We start from the raw sequence: 18,362 nt of genomic DNA on the forward strand, positions 1-18,362 counted from the left end.
TAATGAGTTTTTTGGGTTCATTGAGAACATGGTTGTTGTTCAATAATAACATTATTCCTCAAAAATACAACTTGCCTAATAATTCTGCACTCCCTGTAGACGCAAAAAAGACACAAACACAAAGCGAAGGACCAACCGAAGCATCAGAATCAATGAGCTGTCGGCTTTCAGCCCCAACGGCGTGTTGGGTGAGAAAGCCAAGAAAGAGAAAGCTGATTCTGATGCTTCGGGTCCGGTCTATGTTTACCTCTTTGTGTGGAATCTGTTTACCTGCTCTCATTTGCTGTTCGGTGTTTGCTGAGATTTTGGCATTTCTGGCAAAATACATTTATATATTTAAAAGTCGATTCAGGATTTCATGAATCGATATCACTTTATTCAAGCTACTCACCTCCCTCTTCCACCTGCACTTTCAAACGTACACACAAAGGACTATGGGACCAGTACAGGAGCACGGCCAATCATAGAGGTGCCGCCCCTGACTATATCTGATTGGGACACACGATAGGGGCATGATTTGTGTCACTTGTTGACCACACAGAGACTTTCAGAGTTTTTTTTTCTTCTCTTTCCTTTCATCACAGGCAGCACTGCCATCAAGCTCACTGCCTGTCAATTTGTGCATTTGCATTATTTCCATCGTGTGGCTGCAGTTGGCTATTGTTGCTGAAAGTTGTGCTTATTTTAGTCTCATCGAAAAGTGTAGTTGTCTCTGTCAGAGAGTGCCTGTGTCCTGTTAACAATAAGTGGAGCTGGGAAAGCTGAGAGGCTAACAGCTTTTTATCTGGTGCTTTGTATATGCACATTGCGGATAAGCCGATGGTCTGTGACTAAACTGTAAATGGATGGGAGAATTAATGTTTCAATGAGATTCAATCATTTACTTCAGTCAATATCATGAGCATGAAAAAGAAGGTTTTTTTTTAAATAGCCCAATTTTCTGTTGCCTACATTGTAGAGCGTGGCTTTGCTTCCAGACCTCAACAGGAACATTAGCACACTCGGGGATTAAAATGTGATTCAGCCAATGGAGGAACCATACAATCTTAGTGGCTCTAGGGAAAACTGACAATAGTTTCTATTGAGAGCTCCAGCAGATTTTCTTAGTGTACAGGCTGTGATCAGCAGACCTGCTGCTGCAGCTACTCTGAAGTTTACTGCTCTTTGTGAACTTACACAACTGAATTCAATAAACTCATCATGTTACCGTGAGCCAAACTGTTTATTTAATTCATTTAGTATGATTTATTTAGCACCAAATTACAAAACAGTAATTACCATGAGGTGCTTTATATTGTAAGGCAGAGACCTTAAAACAATTCACTGCACTAGACTACGAAGTGTTAATATACATCAGGTTTTTTTTGCAGGATGTTTCACAAAATGAAAAATCATAAATTCACATCATGTGCAGATTTAATATCTGATTTAAAAAATGAGAAACTACATGCTTTTAATTAGCAATTTATCAAATGCCTCTGAACACTGCTCTTCTTCTTCTCCTGTCCTGTCTTTCTTACATCTTTCTCCATCTCTGATTGAAGTCAGCTCTCACTCTTTTCTGTCTCTGAACAGAAGCTGGATTTTTAGCTACTGTGGCAAATACGGTGTGAAACAAGCTGCACATAAACATTGTGTTTACTGATATTTGTTGAGCTGATACAAATGTAGCATTTGAAATTATGTGCCCCTTATGGCCTGCATGGTAAATGGCCTGCATTTGTATAGCGCTTTTGTAGTCCCTAAGGACCCCAAAGCGCTTCACACTACATTCAGTCATTCACCCATTCACACACTTATCCCTTATAAAGTATTACTCACCTTATGCTCGCTCGTCTTCTGTAGGGATAGCTAGATACTTAAGTATCGCGGCCAGAACTTCTGAACATCTGCATTCCCACCAATATTGTGGCACTCCAGACTATGGTGCCTGAATCCCCTAAGTGAGATCATTAACAAGACTGGCTACGGATACCGACTACGGAATGGAGCAGTTGTCAGCCACCTCCTCTACATGGATGACATCAAGCTGTATGCCAAGAATGAACGAGGATATCCTTCATAAAGATAGCTATAACTTTTGATAGAAGATCAGATACACGTATATATGGCTTTATCTTATAGAATTCAATATCCCCTGTTGATACAGACAGACATAATGGTGGTGGCTAAGCAACTGGACATAATGATGGTAGACAAACAGAAGAAGACGGCCGTAGTGATAGATGTAGCGGTTCCCAATGACACCAACATCAGAAAGCAGGAACACGAGAAGCTTGAGAAATACCAAGGGCTCAGAGAAGAGCTCGAGAAAATGTGGAGGGTGAAGGAAACAGAGCCTTCATTAGGAACTCAGCAACATTAGAGGCCAACTAAGGATCTAACAAGGAGATGCTCTGTCCACACTGCTGTTCTGCATAGGCCTGAACCCTCTCAGTGAGATCATTGACAAGACTGGCTACCGACACTGACTACGGAAGGGAGCAGTTGTCAGCCACCTCCTTAACATGGTTGAAGCTCGATGCTGAGAGTGAACAAGACATTGATTCACTGTTCCACACCACCAGGATATACAGCAAAGTTATTTGGAGTGGAGAAGTGCAGTCGGATGGTAACAAAGAGAGGGAAGGTAGTTAGTGCGATCCTCTCAGTTCTATCTGAAGGCAACATTGCAAACCACCGCAGAACCACTATCCAGGATGAAACAATGAACATCAATGAGTACATCAGGAAGATCGTCACAACCAACTGTGTGCTTAGTGAACACCTCAGGCAGGAGAAATCCCAGAAAGAAGAGGAGCAAGAGGAAGAACCATGCAAGGACAGGTCCCTGCACAGTATGTACCACCAACAGATAGAGTAAGTGGCTGGCATCCAGAAATCCTACCAGTGGATAAAGTTGGACTAAAAGACAGCACAGAGGCAGCACAGGAGCAAGCTCTAAGATCCAGAGAGGCTGTGGTCTACCACACCAGGCAAAGCAGACAGGCTGTGTAAAGATGCCCCTGAGACAATCCTTCACATTGCACCAGCGTGCGAGATGCTAGCGCACAGGACATACATGGAACGTCATAACTAAGTGGCCAAAATTGTATATAAATCTAAATATATATTTCATGGCAGCTTTGGGTGTCTGTACACCTACATCATGTGAACTGCTGCTATACCTCCTGAGCCACAGCACCATAAATTAACATGGTTTCACTAGTTTTCTGTCTCACAAACTAATGTCAGTTTTTTCTTTTTCCACAGATGCAGATCTACATGTATAACTCAGATGACTTTGAAAGTCTCACTGCAGCACTCAGAGAGAAGAGAATCATTGCAGCCATGGCTGTTTTTTTCCAGGTAGGAAAAGGTTATGTTACTTACTCGAAAGATGAGGTAGATTTCAGTTGTGCATGTTCTTTCTTCTGGGTTGGGAATTTATCATTAATGTTTTACAGGAGAACTCACTGCAAAAAGAAAATTCTGTCAGTACAAGCTTTGTACTGACATATCAGAGGTTGTTGATACAATAACACACTGCAGACATCTAGCAGACTGTCTAACATTATGTTACAAGGGACATCTAAGCCTTGTGAACTCATATTGCAACTCAAGCAACAAGATGCAGTGACCCAAAGTGTCACGGTTCTGGGTCCGTTGGACCCAGTATTTTGAGTTTATTATATTTCGGTTTAATTCTGCTTCATGGATTGCTTTCTTATTCTCATAGTGACGATGATTATTATTTCTTGTTTCTGTTTATCCGTGCTTAAGGATTTGTTCTCAGTTATATCTCACGTTTAGTTCAGGTTCCATGTGTCATTCTCTGTCTGTCTCTCAATGTAAAGTCTGCATGCTTGTTTAGTAATTCATGTTTCCTGTTTAATTGTGAAAGTCTTTGTCTTATGTTAGTGTGTGCAGCTTGGTTCCCCCCGTCTCGTTAACCCTGATCTCTCCCAGCTGTGTCTCCCTCCTGTTGCCCATTCGCTGATTACCACCCTGTGTATATTAGCCCTGTGTTTTCCTGTGCTCAGTGTCGCGTCGTACCATCAGATTATGCCTGTGTGTTTCGGTTCTCCATATTCCATGGTCACTTCATGTTTTGTTTTCGTACCAGCAATAAAGCTGAGGTTTTTGAGTGTCAAGTTAGTGTCTGAGTCCTGCGTTTGGATCCTCCTCTCCACCTGCCCTGACACAAAGTCTCCATTTCAACTTGTGTTGAAAGTGTGGACTTCAAACAATATACCAGCCATGTAAAACCACAGTTATGATTAAAAATACACGCAATGTTTCTGAAAACATAAATGTTCCAGCCATATGTTCTGCACACTCGGGTAAAGAGAGGGGCTGAGCTGGGGGAGGCCACTGGACAGACCTGGTGCTCCTAAACGTACAGTGAGGGTGTGCTGGGAATGTCTAGCAGAGGCCCCAGTCCGCCCCAGATCTTCAACACACACCTTAGGCAGAACTTCAACAGCATTCCAAGGGAGACAGGGGACATCTGAATGAGTCTGAATGGACCATGTTCAGCACCTCCATTGCCGAAGTTGATGCACTGAGCTGCGGCCGCAAGGTGGTTGTTGCCTGTCATGGTAGTAAACCCCCGAACCAAATGGTGGACACCAGAGGTGAAGGGAGCCACCACGCTGAAGAAGAGATTCTGGCAAACCTTCAGGCGACTCAGGAGGGGAAAGTGGTGCTCTACCTGTACTGTGTATAGTGCGGGTGGAGCACTGCTGACTTCAACTGAGAAAATTGTCGGGCGGTGGAAGGAATACTTCGAGGACCTGCTTAATCCCACTGACACGTCTTCCATAGAATGGTAAATGGTAAATGGCCTGTATTTATATAGCGCCTTACTAGTCCCTAAGGACCCCAAAGCGCTTTACATATCCAGTCATCCACCCATTCACACACACATTCACACACTGGAATGTAGAAGAAGCAGAGTTGGATGACCCGCCAATTTCCAGGTGTGAGGTCACTGAGGCAGTTAATCAACTCCTTAGTGGCAGAGCCCCTGTGGTGGATGAGGTCCGCCCTGGATTCCTGAGGGCTCTGGATGTTGTAGGGCTGTCCTGGCTGACACGTCTCTACAATGTTGCATGGACATCAGGGGCGGTACCCCTGGACTGGCAGACCGGGGTGGTGGTCCCCATCTTTAAGAAGATGGACCGGAGGGTGTGTTCCAGGGGTATCACAGCCTCCCTGGGAAGGTCTATGCCAGAGTGCTGGAAAGGAGAGTCCGTCCATTAGTGGAATCTCAGATACAGGAGAAACAATGCAGTTTTCGCCCTTGTCACGGAACACTGGACCAGCTCTTTATCCTCTTCAAGATACATGAGGGTGGATTGGAGTTTGCCCAACCAGTCTACATGCGTTTTGTGGACTTGAAGAAGGCATTCGACCGTGTCCCTCGGAGTGTCCTGTGGGAGGTGCTGCGGGAGTATGGGGTGTCTGGCCCATTGCTACGCCATTTGATCCCTATACAACCATTGCAAGAGCTTGGTTCGCATAGCCGGCAATAAATCAAACTCGTTCTTGGTGGGTTATGGGCTCTGCCAGGGTTGCCCTTTTGTCACTGATTCTGTTCATAATTTTTATGAACAGAATCTCTAGGCGAATTTCTAGGCAAAGCCAAGTGATGGAAGGCTTTCACTTGGGTGGTCTCAGAATGTCATCTCTACTTTTCGAAGATGATGGTTCTGTTGGCTTCATCGGTTGATGGCCTCCAGGTCGCACTGGAATTAAGCGGCGGGAATGAGGATCAGCATCTCCAAATCTGAGGCCATGGTTCTCAGTCAGAAAAGGGTGGAGTATCCACTTCGAGTCAGGGACGAGTTCTTGACATTCTTCACGCACACCCTTGCATTATACATGCTTATCTTAGGCAGTAGTATCAGAAGGTACATAATACATTTTCACTGCTGCGCAGTGGATACCCAACTTTATCTATCCATCAAGCAAGACCTTTACACCTGCTGTTTATTTTATTGACACACATGAATTAGATAAACTGCATTTCAGATAAAACTGAGGTTACGTACGCGACCCTAAAAATCCTTTAAATATGGTGTGTTTTTTGGCCTTTTTACAGCTTTATTTCAAAGGGTACATTAAAGAGTGATAGGAAAGCAGGGGGAGAGAGAGAGGGGAAGACATCTCAGCCATGCGGCATATGGTCGCCTGCTCATCCCAGTGTGCTAAACCGTGTCCTTAAATATGGTGTTTAACTAGATGTGTACTCTAGATGGCATTACCTTGGCCTCAAGTAACATTGAAGGATATTCTGGTCAAAAAATGACTTGAAGATTCTTCAAGATTCTTCAAGTCATTGAAGAAAATAAAAATATATGTTTAATATGCAAACTGGTTTCTTGCATTTGAGCAATAGCTCCAAAATTAGAGACAACTTGTCTTGCGAAACTATTTCATGTGTTAATTACTTCTAGCCTGGACAACTGTAATTCATTTTCAGCAAAAGCAATTGATACAAAATTGTAACCCTACTTACAGTTTTTAAGCAAGAATGACCAAACTCTCACTAGGCCAGTATCAGATAATCTAAGAGGTATAAACATCAATAATGAAGGACCACACCAGGATAAACAGTGGATAAAATTATATATTTGACACACCGCAGCTGCAAATAAATGTACTTAATACAATAAAATAAAATACAAAATATCTCCCCAAAAATAAATTAAAGTGGGGCCAGACCCAAGACACGCTGGAGAGATTATATCTCTCAGCTGGCCTGGGAACGCCTTGGTGTTCCCCCGGATAAGCTGGAGGAGGTGGCTGGGGAGAGGGAGGTCAGGGGCTTCTCTGCTTGGGCTGCTGCCCCCGCGCCCCTGCCCCCAGATAAGCGGAGGAAAATGGATGGATGGATGGCATACAGCTTTTCTCTGAGTCAAATGTTTGAATGAATGTCTGATAACTGATGGATCATCAGGGCCCAATTCCTGCCCTTCCTCCAATCGATCTGCGGGTTATGGTGTTTGAGCCAGGAGTAACCTAAAACTAGCGGAGTGTGAGGAGCCTTGAACAGGAACAGGCTGATTTGTTCAATGTGGTTGCTGGAGAGAGAGAGAGTTAGATCTGTAGTGCGATGGGTGATGCTAGCTAAGGGGGCACCATTAAGAGCCGCCACCTGGAGGACCTCTGGTAAGGGTTCAACAGTTATACCCAACTTCTGGGCCAGGGCTTCATCAATTAACTTAAAAATTAACTTGGTGGGGAAAGATGTTTGCGGTGACACCCGTCAATATCCCCACGGCTACTGATGGGCAGCCTCTTTTCCCAACTCTGGGCATTTATCAGCAGAGGAGAAGCAGCAGCTGTGCTAAGAGACGGTCCGGGTGGCAGAACATTAGCTGCGGCCCCAGGTGGAGTTAGCAAAATTTCTTTTAATTCAGCGACCAGCTGCCGCAACTCAGTTTGTTCATCAACAACGTGTTTCATCATTTTTTCATGGCGTCCAACATCTCACCTTGAATCGAGAGTTCCCGCAGAACCGGGACAGTGTCCGCTGGATCCATGTTGATGGCTGGAGTATTCTGTTAAGGATGGTGAGTTAGCGAACCCAGACGCGGACCTCTCGTTTAAGTTGAACAGTGTCTTTATTTACAGTGAAGCCAAAACCAATCCACAGTTATCCACAGTGCAAGTCCCTTCAGTGCTCCTCTCCTCTTCTCCCCTCGTGTGTCCACAAATCTCCTGGAATTCAGTGAAGTCTCCCCTTCCGTCTCTCCGTCTCGTTCGCTTCATGGGAAAAAGGCAAAACAGACACGATTAGCCGCCCCCGGCACGCGAACACTCTCTTTAACACTCTCTGAGCTTGAGTCACTACCAGGCTTGGTGCAATACTCCAGCGCTGTCTGTCACTCAGCCACACCATTAAATAGTCCTGCCACGGTGGTGGATAATTGGCAGCAGCTGGCGAGGAATCGGTCGCAGGTGAGGCAGCTGAGAGTGGCAGCACTTCCGGGTCAGAGGTCTCTCGTTGCTACGCGACCGCGTAACACTCGCAGAGGCGCGAGAGAGAGAAGAGGACAAACACACACACACAGGTCGACCAGTCGGGGCATCGTCCGACTCTGACAAGCCTCTGAGTAACACACTACATGTGTGGTCATTTGTTGTGAACCGTAATGACTGGAGTGCAATCAAAAAGCAGAGAAGCCCAGACCTTCCTCTCCCCAGCCACCTCCTCCAGCTTGTCCGGGGAACACCAAGGCATTCCCAGGCCAGCTGAGAGATATAATCTCTCCTTTGTGTCCTGGGTCTGCCTGGGGGCCTCCTCCCGGTAGGACATACCAGGAACACCTCACCCAGGAGGCACCCAGGAGGCATCTTTGTCAGATGACCAAACCACCTCAACTGGCTCCTTTCGATGTGAAGGAGCAGCAACTCTACTCTGAGCCCCTCCTGGATGACCGAACTTCTCACCCTGTCTCTAAGGGAGAGGCCACCACCCTTCGGAGGAAGCCCATTTCCGCCGTTTGTATCTGCAATCTCGTTGTTCGTTTTTGGTCACTACCCACAGCTTTTGGCCATAGGTGAGTGTAGGAACGAAGATTGACCTGTAAATTGAGGGCTTCGCTTTTACACCCAGCTCTCTTCACCAAAACAGACCGGTACAGTATCCACAGCACTGCAGCTGCACCACCAATCTGTCTGTCAATCTCCCACTCCCTTCTCCCGTCACTCATGAACAAGACCCCGAGATACTTAAACTCCTCCACTTGGGGCAAGAACTCGTCCCTGAGCACTCAACCCTTTTCTGGCTGAGGACCATGGCCTCAGATTTGGAGGTGCTGATTCTCATTCCCATCGCTTCACACTAGGCTGCAAACCATTTCAAGGCGAGCTGGAGGCCATCACCCGATGAAGACAACAGAACCATCATCCTCAAAAAGCAGAGATGAGATTCTGAGACCACCCAAGTGAAAGCCTTCCGCGACTTAAGTGGAGATGACGGTCAGGACCTGTTCCCAAACGCGGAGGCACAGGGAGCAAACCCTTTCATCCACTGGGAGAAACCCCAATATACAGGCAGCAAGCCGAGGGGATACCAGGATACCCACCCCAGCCTGCCGCCTCTCACCAGGAGCAACTCTAGACGAGACAGAGTCCACCCCCTCTCCAGGAGACTGGTTCCAGAGCCCGAGCCGTGCGTTGAGGTGAGCCCGACTATATCTAGCCGGTACCTCTCATCCACACGCACTAATTCAGGCTCCTTCCTCAGCAGAGAGGTGACATTCCAAGTCCCAATTGCCAGTCTTGGTAGCCGGGGACCTCCGGCCGCCACCCGGCTCACAATGCACCCGAACCCTACAGTGCCTCCTGACTGCAGGAAGATGGGCCCATGTGCCTTTTTTGGGCTGTGTCCGGCAGGGACCCGGCCACCAGACACCTGCCCTCGGGCACCCTCCCCAGGCCTGACTCCAGGTAGGGGTCTCGGTAACTCTATCCCGGGCAGGGTGAACTGTTCCCTCTGTGGTCTTCTCATAGGGGGTTTCTGAATCACTCTTTGTCTGGTCTCTCACCCAGGACCAATTTGCTATGGGAGACTCTACCAGGGGGCAAAAGCCCCTAGACAACATAGCTCCTGGGAACGCTGGGATACACAAATCCCTCCACCACGATAAGGTAGCAATTTGCAGAGGGGTAAAATTTGATTAGAAAAATGCACTGCAGGTAAAAACCATGAGCCGTAATATTGAATCACAAGAATTAGTTATACTGCTAAATTCTTGAAAGATAATTCACCAAAGTCAACAGTTATCTGAGCAGCCATCCAGATTCACTACAAAATATAATCTAAACTGCTAAAATTGTTCTTCAATGAAAGAATAAACAAGTTTACTTTAAACATTTTTAAAAAGTGCATTTTATTAGCTGATACTGGAACTATAATTCCAATATTTACATGAGACTTGAACTCATTAAATCCATATCAATTTTAAATTGTTTAAGAGCTTTAGAGCTAGAATAGTACGTAAAACAGAAGCAGTATGTAAAACAGAAGTATATCTGTGCCACCATGTACATGTCACATAAGCCACTAAAATGTTACTTCTGTGAAGGTCACCAACTTTCAAAATAGATAAACTTGGATGGATTACCGTGAAAGGAATCACTGTAGAAAGAGAGAGACTTTTTATAGGGAAAAAATATGAGGACATCTCACATTCTACTGTGGTTTCTTTTTTTTCCTCTAATTTGTCACTGCATCAGCCTGTCCCTGGAGAGAAAAAGGGAGCTTTAGGGATGAATGAAGAGAGAGAGAGAGAGAGAGAGAGAGAGAGAGGTACATAATTTGAAAAGGGAGAAGTGGATGGAAAGAGAAATTGGGAGTAGGACATTGTAAAGGAAAGCACTGTGGCTGAGGATTTAAGGGGACGAGCCTGTGGGCCTTCAGAGACAAGAATTAATAATAAAACTCTAATTCCCACTGTCCTCCTTTCTTTTTTTTCTTGTCCTAAATGAGTCTGTCTGCCATAGTCTCACTGTGTCTTTATGGTAGCTTTGAATTCTCTTTATCCACTTTCCCATTCATATAGCCTGTTTCTCTCACCAGGTGTTTATTGTAGTTCCAGTTCTTAACTTGTTCAGTTGTTTGAAATAACTACACAATTTATGTTTTTTGGGTAAGTTTGAGGCTGTCTCACGTTGCCTTACAATTAATTGTTTGCCATTTCTTTTCACGGGCTGCACACATATTGAAGTTGTATAGGTTAATGAAAAAAAAAACGTATTAGTGGAATTAGGGGGATGAGTTCTGCTGGTGGTTTGTGAAGCAGGTGATGTACAACATCTTTAACATGTTTTTGTATAAAAGCCACAATCAAGATGATGATACATTTGTTTAAATTAGCTATCATGGTTTGGTTGTGCTCAGGAATAACTGAACCCCAATAGAATTTGTAAAGAGAAAGTGTAGGTACTGAGTAGGGATGGGTACCGGTGTCCGGTGCCATGATGGCACCGGTTCTGACATAAACGGTAGTAACCAGACCGAAAAGCAGCGCACATTTCGGTGCTTTATTTCGGTGCTTTTTTCTCCTGAGCTGTGATACACTTCTAGCCAATCATTTTACGTTTCCCAGGATAGTAGGCGGGGCCAGGTACGTACGTTCTGTTAGAGCAGAGCTCCAGATTAAAAATGTCCAAGGCGAAGCGGTCAAAAGTCTGGCTGTACTTCACAGCAAAATATGCAAACTCAGCAGCCTGCAACAAGTGCTTTAAGCTGATACTGTGATACTGTCAAAGGAGGTAACACCAAGAATCCGATTAAACAGCTGGCGATGCATAGCGTTTTTTTTAAAAGCCGAGAAATGCGCCGTATTTGATAGCTTGCTGCGAGACCTCACACCGTGCACGTCGGGTGGGTTGCCAGTTATCGGACCCGGAGCAACATCCCCCAAAAACCCAAAGAGGAGAGTCCTGGCCCCTAGCCCTGCCAGTGTAGCAGAAATGATGAGGATGATGATGCAGCAGCAGCCGTTCTTCTCTGCGTGAGTAGCTTAATGTTGTTCATGTGTAATTTATGTTGAGTAGGCTAACCACGTTATTACATAAATGCATGTAAGGTGAACTAGCAAACATCATCATAGCTACATGCTGCTGTCCTCTTGTTTGATGGCAGATACTCCCTTCACCCTGGCCAAAAAGGCTAAAATGACCAAAGAAAAAGTGCGAAACAGTTAAACATGAGAGGTTTTTGGACAAAGTTTGTGTTTTTTCCATTGTTTAAGCACTGCTTCCAGCCAAGAGTGATACCATATATGCCCCATAGCTGCAGAAAAGGCTAACATTGTTATCTTTTTACAAAAAACAGCTGAACATGAGAGGTTTTTGGACAAAGTTTGTGTTCTCCATTCTTTAAGCACCGGTTCGAGCACCGTTTAAGCACCGGCACCGTTTCAAAAGTACCGATTTGGCACCGGTATCGGATAAAACCTAAACGATACCCATCCCTAGTACTGAGCATCAGGGACAGTTTAGATTGAGGGATTGGGGAGAGCAGCCACCTGATGCTGGTGCCTCCATAAGCAGCTCTGTATAGAAACAAAGAAAAGGAACCATCATGTAAGGACAGAGCCATGTATGGCATATACCAGTAGTAGATAGAAGAAGTGGCTGATATCGATAAATTCTTCTAATGACTGGACATAGATGGACTGCTCTGCCATGATTAGATCATGGTAATAGGAACAGGTTCCAAGCACAGGATCAATAGAGGCTGGGTTCTACCACAACAGACAAGACCTTGGAAAAGATGCCCCAAAGGTGTTCCCTGGCCAGCTGAGAGATCTTTGCAGCGTGTCACCCAGGAGGTAGCTAGGAAGCATCCTAATCAGATGCCCCAAACACCTTAAATTGCACCTTTTGACGTAGAGGAGTGGCATCTCTACTCTGAGTCCCTCTTAAATGACTGAACTCCTCACCAACTCATTTCTGCCGCTTGTATTTGCAACCTCATTTCCGCCTCTACTCAGAGGTTGAAAGGCAAGCCAACGCAGTACAAAAGTTATCTTCTGCCGTGCCCCAATCCTAGTTTTAGATCAGCCCTTTGAGTATTTAATTATGTCCTATTTTGGTCTACCGGTTACCTTTAAGTCTGGTAGTCAGTACTTTTTGACTTTGATGTGTCAAGCTATTTGTTATTCAGAGTACTCTACCTGTGTTTTTGTGGGATTTTTCCATATTCTGGCTTCCTCCACTTCCTCTACTCATCATGCCTGTGTGCCATCCTGGCCTGTCTCCCTGATGGTTTAAGAGACAAAACCTGCGCTTTATGTAAATACAAATGTTTCTTATTTGGTGGAAGCAGTTGAGGGGGAGGGCAAAGGACCAAGAAATTAGGGTGGTTTACAGGCATGTTGAATAACTGAGGCTTTAAAATCCAAGCCAGAAGTCTGAAGCTCTTGAACAGCTGGATGAGTTTAAGCACAACCAGTTGGTTTCATTTTGTGATATCTCATCACAAATGCATCTCATTGAGCAGAGTTGGAGGAAGAGGTATAGTACATGCTAGATAATAGCATAGCATAATCATCTGGCTCCAGCTGGGCATCTCCATATTTACTGGTTTAATTAAAAAAAAGTGTCTACATTTTGACCATACACAGATGTTAGAAACCTAAATAGTGGGAGGCTGTGCATTGAAAGTAAATTGTCCAGCCCAAAGACGTTCCACCTCCTGTAACAAAAAAGGAACAGTTCCCTTAGTATGGGTAAGTACTATAGAAGTTTTTGTAGGAACTTTTCTGCCGCTGTAGCACCCCTCACTGATCAGTGAGGCATGTCAAAGGTCAGATTTGTTTAGTCACCCAAGGGCCAGTGTTGAGAGGCTTTTTTTCATTCCAGAAAGTTCAATGTATACGAGTTCAGCGTATCTGTTGTTGAGAATCAGACCATTGCATTGATACGTTCTGAGATGGGTATTTCATAATGTACACTGGCCATAAACCACGATGATGGTCAGAGGGGTGATAATGATCCATCTCTGCCTGCTTAGTCCTTCGTCTTTCTGTTTGGTGTAGGAGACAGGCTGGCTATGAAAGGCAGGTGTTGAGAGAGGTTGGATTGAGAGAGAGACTGTACTGCCATAGGATTTAGTAAAGGGAAAAACTAAAAGAAAACAATCCTATGCAACTACATTATGCTATAATAGTTGTTCACATAAGGATGAACAGATGAAAAACTTAACTGAAGTAAAATTTCATAAAATGAATAAAACATGAAGTCAGGTATATTAATACGTGAATGTTCAAATGTAATCAAATTTTCTATGTTAAGAATAAGAGAAAAGAAGAAAACGTGATGAAGTGATTTTAATGAAGTAACCTTTGCCTTAGTATAAAGTGGTTGTATGTGATTGGGTGTCCAGAGAAGACAGGAGAGAGAGGGAAGCAAAGGGCAAATGAGTATAAAAGAGGTGCCTGGGAACATTCTGGGTTATTTTCTCTAGTTCTTGCAATGAGCAGAACACATCATCTGAAGATAGGCCTGGGGGGTCCAAAGTTAGAAACTAGAGCAAATAATGCTGGCCCGTCAGTAGCTATCAGCTGCCTCTGAAGTCCCACAGGCTAACCAAGCCCTTTCTCAGCCTCCGGTGACCATCATCTGGTTTGGGGGTTATCACAAACTTCAGCTATGGAGGTCCATTCAGACTTAAGTCCCCAGTCTCCATGTCAAAGATCAGCTGGAAATGGGAGTTGAAGATCTCACTCACTGGGGCCTCTGCCAGGCAGGCATCTGTCGAGCATCCTCCCCCTCCACGTGATCAAACTCACTACTAGGTAGTGATCAGTTGACAACTCAGCACCTCTTTTCACCCGAGCAGAATGTTTCTCCTAAGGCCCCGAATTATGCATGGTCAATAGCTTCTAGATTAACATGTTACCAATAAAAACCCTAATGTCTAATAATGTATTTTCCACACCAGAAAATACAGCCACATGATGATAAGATTGGGCTGCAGCCTAGTGTCCTGGTGCCACGAGCACTTTTTGACGCTCTTAGAATTGAACATGATTTTTGTTATAGACACACTGTGGTTTGCACAGGAGTCACAGAACATTGCTCGGATTCAGATCCAGGCCGTTCCTCCTAATCACTCCCCTATAGGTCTCACTGTTGTTGCACACATGGACGTTTAAAGTAACCCCCAGGTGGAGCATTCTCAAGCACTCCACCCATGGACTCCAAGAAGGCCAGTTAGATAAGTGGAGATGACAGTCAGGACCCATTTCCTGACCCAAAGGCGCAGGGAACAAACCCTGTCATCCACCGGGAAAACCCCCAACTTACAGGCAGCCAGCCGAGGGGATACCCCCAAAGGCATACCCCAGCCTGCTGCCTCTAACCAAGGTCAGCTCCAAATTGAGATGTCCAGCCCTTCTCCAGGAGGCCACATCCGATCCGGCCGAGGGGATGAAAATGGGATAGAGACACGTGGATAAGGGCCAGAGATTAATAAGAGGTAATGATTAAATGACAGGCAGACACTGTCCCCCCAGAGCTCACTTACTGAAGGAATATAGTGTTCTGCCATTTAACAGCACTTCTTTCCAGGCGCCTTTTGTAAGGCTCTCCAAGATGTCTCTTATGGGAATTTGAATGCAAACTTTTCAAATGTTAAACTAGGCCTGTGTCCTTGAAACATTTCAGTCTGGACAAAATAGTTATTTGTTATTATTTCACTGCCTGTTATGCCTTCTGTTGATTTCCAGTCCACATTACAACAGTGATGCTCTAACTGAAGACAATGAAAAACACATTCCTGACATCCCATAGTGTGAGTTCAGATAGAAAAGACCTTAAAGAGGTTGTTAAATGCTGCTGTTTGTTCCTTCTAATCACACTTGTGTTTTTTTCCTCTCATCTCCTGTTTGCTCAAATTTCTGAGGGGGATTTTTTGTCAATGGCTAGAATTGAATCTTTCATTTACTAACAAAATCTGTTAACCACTACACCATTGGAGGCACCAGTTTCAGATTGAACTCATCCATCCATCCATCCTCTTTCACTTATCCAATTTGGGGACATGGGGAGAGAGCCTATCCCAGCTGCCATATGGTGAATTAAATAAATAAACGAAAATCCATATTGTAACGGAGTTCATCATTGTGGTAAAATTAGTGAGAAGTGCACTGCAGAAACACAGAATACAGCAAAATTTAGCAAAAACAAATGTGTAAAACTGAATAATGTTAAACTGTTGTTGTCCTTCATGGATTTATGAAACAGAAGCAGAATTTAATGTTGTAGACCTTCACACTGACTGTAGACTATTTTTCAAAATTATTTTATAAACATTTAAATGTATAATTTACAAAGCTTGTGTTTTCAGTATTTGTTTTTCACAATTAATAAATATCTTTGTTTTTTCTTCCTTAGGTGGGAGGAAGGGACAATCCTGCCGTTGACCCCATAATCCATGGCCTAAAGGGTGTGGTCCATCATGGTGAGTGGCAGGTCCAGTTAGTGCTGAGAGAGGAAGGACTTCAATAGTGTAGATATTCCCTAATATATAAAATCAAGAGAAAACATATTTTTGAAATCCGTCAAAAATCTTCTTTTAAACTAAAAACAATTCTGAGGATAAGGATAACACTGACAGGTGAGGCGAATCACACACTTCATCAGGGCACCTGGATGAACACCAACTTTTTTCCACTTGATAAAAGTTAACGTGAGGGTTTCAGGTGGTTAGGGACAAATGCAATTGCATGGCAGGATGCTGTAAATCAGGGGTGTCAAACTCAATTGCACAGGGGGCTAAAACTCAAGGCAGACTTTAGGTCGCGGGCCAAACAAGATAAACATTTATTGAACACACTAAAACAATGTTTTTTAAACATAAATATGAATAAAAACAGACAGGAATATTATTCCAGTTCAGCAAAGTGCGCTGACTTGGTTCAACATTACTTGGCAACCGGGAAAGTGAGGCAGGTTGCACTGGTGCATTTGTGACAGCTTCACTTGAAACGCCTTCACCGCATCATACATGCCATCTCTCCTCCTGCATCTTTACTCCCATCCTGCGGACTAGTCCGCTTTTTTCACCGCACAGCACCGGCGCTCCATCTGTTGTAAGTCCAACAAGTTTGTCCCAGGGCAGTGTCATGTCAGTGACACTTTGACAAACGTTTTTAAAAACGCCTTTTCCTGTCGTTGTCCCATGCCTCGATTTAATGTTCAATATTTCCACTCCACGGATGAAGATGGTCAGCTGTGCAATGTCCATCATGTCTGTACTTTCATCCACAGCCGAGTATGCAGTGAAGTTTTTGCTTCTTTCACACAGCTGTGTTCTTAAATCAGTGGCCATCTCACAAACCCGATCAGCAATCGTATTTCTGCTCAGGCTCACATTTGCCAAAATCTGCGTTTTGTCTGGACACAAGACGTCGCACAGCTTCATCCTGCAGCTCTTCAGAGCGGTACCGGGCTGATTTGGCTCCTCTGCCACGATAAAACTTGCTTTCGCACCAGCTTCACTTTGTGATTTTGCTCTGGTGACAAACGTCTGCTGAAATATCAGATTCTTCTTTAGCTTTTCTACTTTCTGTAGTTTCTGCATTTGGGTTTTTCAGCTTATCCTGACGTTTTGTCTCGTAGTGCCGTCTTAAATTAAATTCCTTAATTACAGCCACATTAGCTCCACTACTAAGACACACGGTTTACCAGCATGTCTGTAAACATATATTCAGTCTCCCACTGGCGCTGAAAGGCTCTGCTTTCAGAGTCAACTTTTTTCTCCACCATTGTGAGCGGCGAGCTTCACAATTACAGAAGTTTGACTTGATTGATGGGGAATGTTCCCAGTTAGCCTAGCGTTCAGCAAGGAGGCTGCAGCGCTGCATTATGGGATCTGTAGTTTGTATATTATTAGCGCCTCATATCGCCGGGCCATGCGTAACAATAATAATACATCTCGCGGGCCGGATATAAATGTACGCTGGGCCGGATATGGCCTGCGGGCCTTGACTTTGACACATGTGCTATAAACGGACCAAACTTCAGTCAGGAGAACAACTGAGACAATCCATCCACAATACGAGGTTAGTCATTAATATACTGCAACAACATGGGAATAGAGCCGCTGTGATAGAATTCAGCATGAATGAATCTATGGTACAGAAGTGGAGAAAGCGCCGTTTTTGGCTTTCCCATATTCCAAAAGTGCTTTGCTATTACTGTCGCTATTACTGTAATTTGCAAATGATGTTTGCAGCCGCTGCAATGCTTTCGACTAAAACAGGTGCAGCTTGATGACACCATCAAAATCTCTACCGTTGGCCAAATTTATATCGTTTCTACCGTATACCGTTTACACCGCCCACCCCTACTGTACAGCCAAGAAAACCAATCATAACGACTAAGGCAACATGTGCATATTGCTGCTCACCTGAACACCACATTAGCAAGTGTCCTGAGTTTATTCACAAAACAAAGGATAAAGAGAAACACATAGTGGTGGCGTTGTGCTAGGACTCTTCAGGCTGCAAAGTGTGATCTGAGAGAAGACTTTGTCACCTTCATGGGATGACATCTACAGATCCTGTGTGAGGTGAATCAGAGACCTGAACTAACTGAAGTTAGTCCTGTAGTGAGGACATTGTACCTTGATAGACCTAGTGACTGTTCTAGTGCACTGTTAAAATTTAAAATAAGGCTCAAATCATACTCACCTTATCACGACTACTGCTCCAGTGAGACCTGGTCCATATGGATCTCCTGCAGCGGTCAAAACCCGCTTAGGATGTGTCATGGTCCCTGTGCCTCACCAGCTGATTCTGTATTAGGCAACATGTGCTCTCTCTCTCTCTCTCTCTCTCTCTCTCTCTCTCTCC

General features: G+C 44.5%; 1 protein-coding gene across 1 annotated transcript in view; it reads left to right on the forward strand.

Moving 5' to 3' along the window:
* Positions 1 to 18,362, forward strand: part of LOC102215143 (receptor-type tyrosine-protein phosphatase gamma-like) — a 146,095-nt gene that overhangs the window by 15,465 nt on the left and 112,268 nt on the right. The window contains exons 5-6 of the mRNA XM_013915622.1: positions 3,253 to 3,348; positions 15,901 to 15,967. Coding sequence (XP_013771076.1) covers positions 3,253 to 3,348; positions 15,901 to 15,967 — 163 coding nt within the window. The remainder of the gene's footprint in view (positions 1 to 3,252; positions 3,349 to 15,900; positions 15,968 to 18,362) is intronic.

This window comes from Pundamilia nyererei, unplaced genomic scaffold (assembly GCF_000239375.1).
Source record: "Pundamilia nyererei isolate P.nyererei 1_Seehausen unplaced genomic scaffold, PunNye1.0 scaffold00333, whole genome shotgun sequence".
Lineage (NCBI taxonomy): Eukaryota > Metazoa > Chordata > Actinopteri > Cichliformes > Cichlidae > Pundamilia > Pundamilia nyererei.